This window comes from Aplysia californica, unplaced genomic scaffold, assembly GCF_000002075.1.
Source record: "Aplysia californica isolate F4 #8 unplaced genomic scaffold, AplCal3.0 scaffold00166, whole genome shotgun sequence".
NCBI lineage: Eukaryota > Metazoa > Mollusca > Gastropoda > Aplysiida > Aplysiidae > Aplysia > Aplysia californica.
In genome coordinates, this window is record NW_004797436.1 from 1278167 (window position 1) to 1283191 (window position 5025).

General features: G+C 43.1%; 1 protein-coding gene across 1 annotated transcript in view; it reads left to right on the forward strand.

The window, feature by feature from the left end:
* The window catches only part of LOC101852019 (cilia- and flagella-associated protein 221), a gene marked incomplete at its 3' end in the record, with an annotated part of 36877 nt that overhangs the window by 7086 nt on the left and 24766 nt on the right, over positions 1-5025 (forward strand). Inside the window, 2 exon segments of the mRNA XM_013082278.2 lie at positions 3736-3923; positions 4703-4798. Coding sequence (XP_012937732.1) covers positions 3736-3923; positions 4703-4798 — 284 coding nt within the window.

Here is a 5025-nt window from a genome sequence, read left to right on the forward strand (position 1 = left end):
CCAAAAAAAACAAACTTCCATGACCCGGATCGAACCCACGCTCATAATATAATGTTTGGCTTCAAACGCAGACGCGCTGCTGTCACTTCGGCCATCAGGACTTCCGTTAACGAAAGGTAGATTAAGCTTCAATTTAAATAGCCTAGGCTAACTCACGGCGTTTTATTTAGCACTGGCGCTAATCGCAACGCAGCGTTGCAAATAGGCACTTCCTACTTGGATACATTAAAGTCAAGACTTAGATCTAGATGACTATGGTAGATCTACTACTTTTATTTACGGCTGTTGCTATTCCCAGATTGAGAATATTATCCATTTTTTTCTCACCCAGTCTGAGAATACAGTGGATTTTTATTCTCACCTGGGTGTTGAAAACGGGTAGGCCTAGCCTAAAACATATAATAGGATGATAGAAATTTGAAATAAGAGCTCAGCCTTGACCGTTGGTGACCTGGCCTGGAGCGTCGGGTTATTCGAGACGCACGCCCAGAATGTTTTTGTAACAAGTGTCGTCTTTTTTGACTTGACAGTGTGCGCGCTTACATTCGCCAAAGCTCTAGACAAGTAGATCTATACCTTTCTAAATTCAGAGACTCCAATTTTTTCCCCAACACTTTAGGGAAGATCCTGAGGAAAACTCCGTATTTTTGGTCTGGAAGGGGTTGTCTGGTGTGCACTCGGGAAATTTGGAATTTCTCTCCTTTTTCCTTCTTCTCCAGCTCTCAAAAACAGATCTAGACTCTAGCTTCGTTTCAATCCTTTCTTTTCAATTCTTTCGTTCCAAAGGCTAGAATCTTGTTTGCGAATGTGTCACAATGTAGTGGACTCGGGCGCTCGTCAATTGTTGGGCATGTAAATGTGGAGTGTATCGTCTTAACTCATTCTCTGCACGTTTTTCAACCAGCTTTCACCGGTTTTCTCTGTACATCTGATATACCTATTTTGAAAGATAATAAAAAGTAACACTGAAATATGTTTTTAAAAGATTTTTGATTCGTCAAAGAACATAGTTGATACTTGTCAGAGAATACATCCATCACAGGGGAGCTAATAAAATGATAGACTACATTTCCTACTTTGAATAGATCTAGCTATAAACTATGAAATTTAGATCTATTTTTAAAAAACATTCCTGCACTCATAAAATGGATATTACATTCAATTCCCTGCATATTCCTGCAACAAGTGATGAAATTGTGCAATTCTCGCAGATTTTATTATCAATTCTGTAACATCACTGTGACAATACCAAAAATGAATTAGAATTTGCGCGAGTCACACTTGCATGTCAAAGTCTAGATTTAGATTTAGATCTAGGTATATATGTCATTATCCTCTCGATCTTCACTTCTCTTGGCTTTCTTTCCTTTTCATTTCCCAGCCACTCCCTCCCTTATCTTCAACTATCCTCTTTGCTGTCACTGTAGATTTACATCTACGAATTATGTCTTTCTTTTCACGCCTCTCACTCTCGATTTGATCATCCCCCGATTCAGAATCTAAAGCCAAGTATTCTAGGTTAGTAACAACTCTGTCCTCAAGTTTACAAAGACAAATCCCCTGGTCTGTTTTACAAGAGATATTCCTACGGTGTTATCAACTGCCAGAGCCAGAAACATAGCAAGGACTAGAAGTTATGGGTGTGGTCATCTTCCATCTTTTGGTTTCACAAACACACCACACAAAATACTCCAACATTTTCAACTTTCCACCCACTTACGTGGACACGATATTTCATTGCAGCAAGTTTCTACTTTTGAGATTTTTTATATCAAAACCTAGAATTATGGATCAAGCATTTATGAACTAAATAAAGTTTATGTATAGCCTGTGCCGATGTATCGGTAATGAGCGAAAATGGTGCGGTCGCGCTGCCGATATATCGGTAATGGGCAAAGCATGAGTGAAAGCTTGTTTACTTGTTTTGCTTTCGGTAAAAAAAACTTAACCATAGGCCCTATATATCTATCTGGACTAGAAGTCGAGAGGTGGGGGTCTCATGGTTTCAGAGCAAGAAAATGGCCGTCATAGAGGCAAGAATGACTCAAACACGTCAGGTTCGACAAAAGTGTTCCGCCCATCCATAATGTGAGTTAACTGATTCCAACGAAATAGGAAAGAGATCCGTTTGGGAATGGCAAATTGTTTGAGCTATCCATCTATCCATCATTTGTATTTTTCTCCGTGTCTGTGTTAGGATATAGTGTGCCTGACTGTATTTGAAAGGACTGTTATACGTTGAAGGGGCCAGCGTGCAGACTACGTGTTGTTGAAGGGTCCAGCGTGCAGACTACGTGTCGTTGAAGGGTCCAGCGTGCAGACTACGTGTCGTTGAAGGGGCCAGCGTGCAGACTACGTGTCGTTGAAGGGTCCAGCGTGCAGACTACGTGTCGTTGAAGGGTCCAGCATGCAGACTACGTGTCGTTGAAGGGGCCAGCGTGCAGACTACGTGTCGTTGAAGGGTCCAGCGTGCAGACTACGTGTCGTTGAAGGGGCCAGCGTGCAGACTACGTGTCGTTGTGTTCTTCTGATTGATTTATTACATCTTTTATTCTTTGGAACCATCAGGGAATGGGCAGTCAAGAATTGATCTTTGTTATTTTTATTTATTCAATATTAATATTATTATTATTATTAGGCTTATCATTATTATTATCATCATTATCATCATCATCATCATTAATAGTTTGCCAATCTCCATGCTTCTGTCTTTGAAGGAACAAAGGAACCTTTGATTGTTCTAGTGAAACTGTCAGACAGAGAGATTACTTGGTGAAAATGTCCGTCCCCTCCAGGAAGCATGTCCTCGATCATCTGTCAACTACTGGCTACTGGACAGAGATCTTGTACTGAGCCAAACATTGGGAATATTTCTTTTATTGCAGCTTCTAAATCTGTGGTATAGGTTGCATATGGTCAAGAAATATTTTGTTGAAATTCAAATAGATCATCATTTGCTTGTCTGGCCCTGGATCAGGGTATAGGCCCCGAACAAACACTTTCCTCCTTTCTCTATCCTGGGCTAGTCGTTTGATGTGTCTTCCCACTTTTCTGTGCATCAATTTCTGTGACTCTTCTCCAGGTTCCACGTGGTCTTCCCCTGGATCTTTTACCCTGTGGATTCCAATCAAAAACTTTCTTTGTCCAGCTCCCTGACTTCCTGAGAGTACGTCCAATCCATCGCCAATGCCTTCTTCCAACCTCATCTCTGACTGGGATCTGTCTCATTCTTCCTAACACTTTCTCGTTTGGTGACCCTGTCTGTCCATCTGATCCTCAGTAACTTTCTCAAGTCTGAGATGCGTTCCATGTCTTACATCCGTACAACAGGACTGACTTCACATTTGAGTTGAAGATCCTCAGATTTGTTCGAAGTGAGATATTCCTGGTCCTCCAAATCCTGTTCAAAGATATGAAAGCAGCCTGTGCTTGTCCAATGCGAGACTTTATTTCAGCACCTGTTCTTCCCTCTCTGCCAATGATACTCCCAAGAAAGCAGAAGGATTCAACGTCTTCTAGTGCCTTTCTATCTATTGTGACCTGTTCCTTTCATTGTGCATCTGTCCTTAGGACCTTTGACTTTCCAGGGTGGATCCTCAATCCAACAGACTCTGATAGGCTATTTACTGTTGAGGTCTTTGCTTGCATCTGGCCCTGGGGAAATTGACATTGCTGCTGTGAAATTAATTACCTCCGACATTAATGATTGTCCATAACTCCTGTCATTTTCCCCAGAGACGTATGCAAAAGTAGGTCAGAATGAAATCATCCACGCCAAGCCCGCTGTTGTGCACTTTGAAGGATTTGAAGTCGGAGAAAAGCAGACGAAGCGTCTGGTCCTGCTCAACGCGTCATCGGACGTGCTCCGCATGCACATCATCCCGCCCCAGACCCCTCACTTCTGTGTCAAGTACACCAAGCCCGTGAGTGGGGGGGGGGGGGGGGGGGAATCTGTTGTGGTTTGCTCCTTCTTTCCTATCAAACATCTATCGTCCTGATCTCTCCTCCTTCTTTCCTATCAAACATCTATCGTCCTGATCTCTCCTCCTTCTTTCCTATCAAACATCTATCGTCCTGATCTCTCCACCTTCTTTCTTATCCAACATCTATCGTCCTTATCTCTCCACCTTCTTTCTTATCCAACATCTATCGTCCTTATCTCTCCTCCTTCTTTCCAATCAAACATCTCTCCTCCTTATCTCTCCTCCTTCTTTCCTATCAAACATCTATCGTCCTTATCTCTCCTCCTCCTTTCTTATCAAACATCTTTCGTCCTTATCTCTTCTCCTTCTATCCTATCAAACATCTATCGTCCTTATCTCTTCTCCTTCTTTCCTATCAAACATATGTCGTCCTTATGATCTTTCCTCCTTCTTTCCTATCAAACATCTATCGTTCTTATCTCTCCACCTTCTTTCTTATCCAACATCTATCGTCCTTATCTCTCCTCCTTTTTTCCAATCAAACATCTATTGTCCTTACCTGTGTCCCAAATGGGGAGAAAGTTTTATAGAGAATTTATTGGGTCTTTCAACTGGGATGTTGTATCCTTCTTAGCCGGGGCTGACCTTGACACACTGGGCCAGATGCCCACCTCCGAAATCATCTAAACTGTGTCGGTTTGGGGTGGGGGCGGGGGGATAAAAACCACCTACATGAAAAGCTGATATTTGAAAAGTTGTTGTTTGTGTGTTTGTGGCAGGCACGGATGGTTGCCGGGACGACGTTGGAGTGTTTGGTGGAGTTTGTCCCCGACGAGTGGCGCTACTACTACGACTGCATCAGGATCCACTGCCCGGTACGTACCGTCTCTTGTCTCTCTCAGCCACTGCCCGGTAAGTACCGTCTCTTCTCTCTCTTCTCTCTCTTCTCTCTCTTCTCTCTCTCAGCCACTGCCCGGTACATACCGTCTCTTCTCTCTCTCAGCCACTGCCCGGTACGTACCGTCTCTTCTCTCTCTCAGCCACTGCCCGGTACGTACCGTCTCTTCTCTCTCTCAGCCACTGCCCGGTACGTACCGTCTCT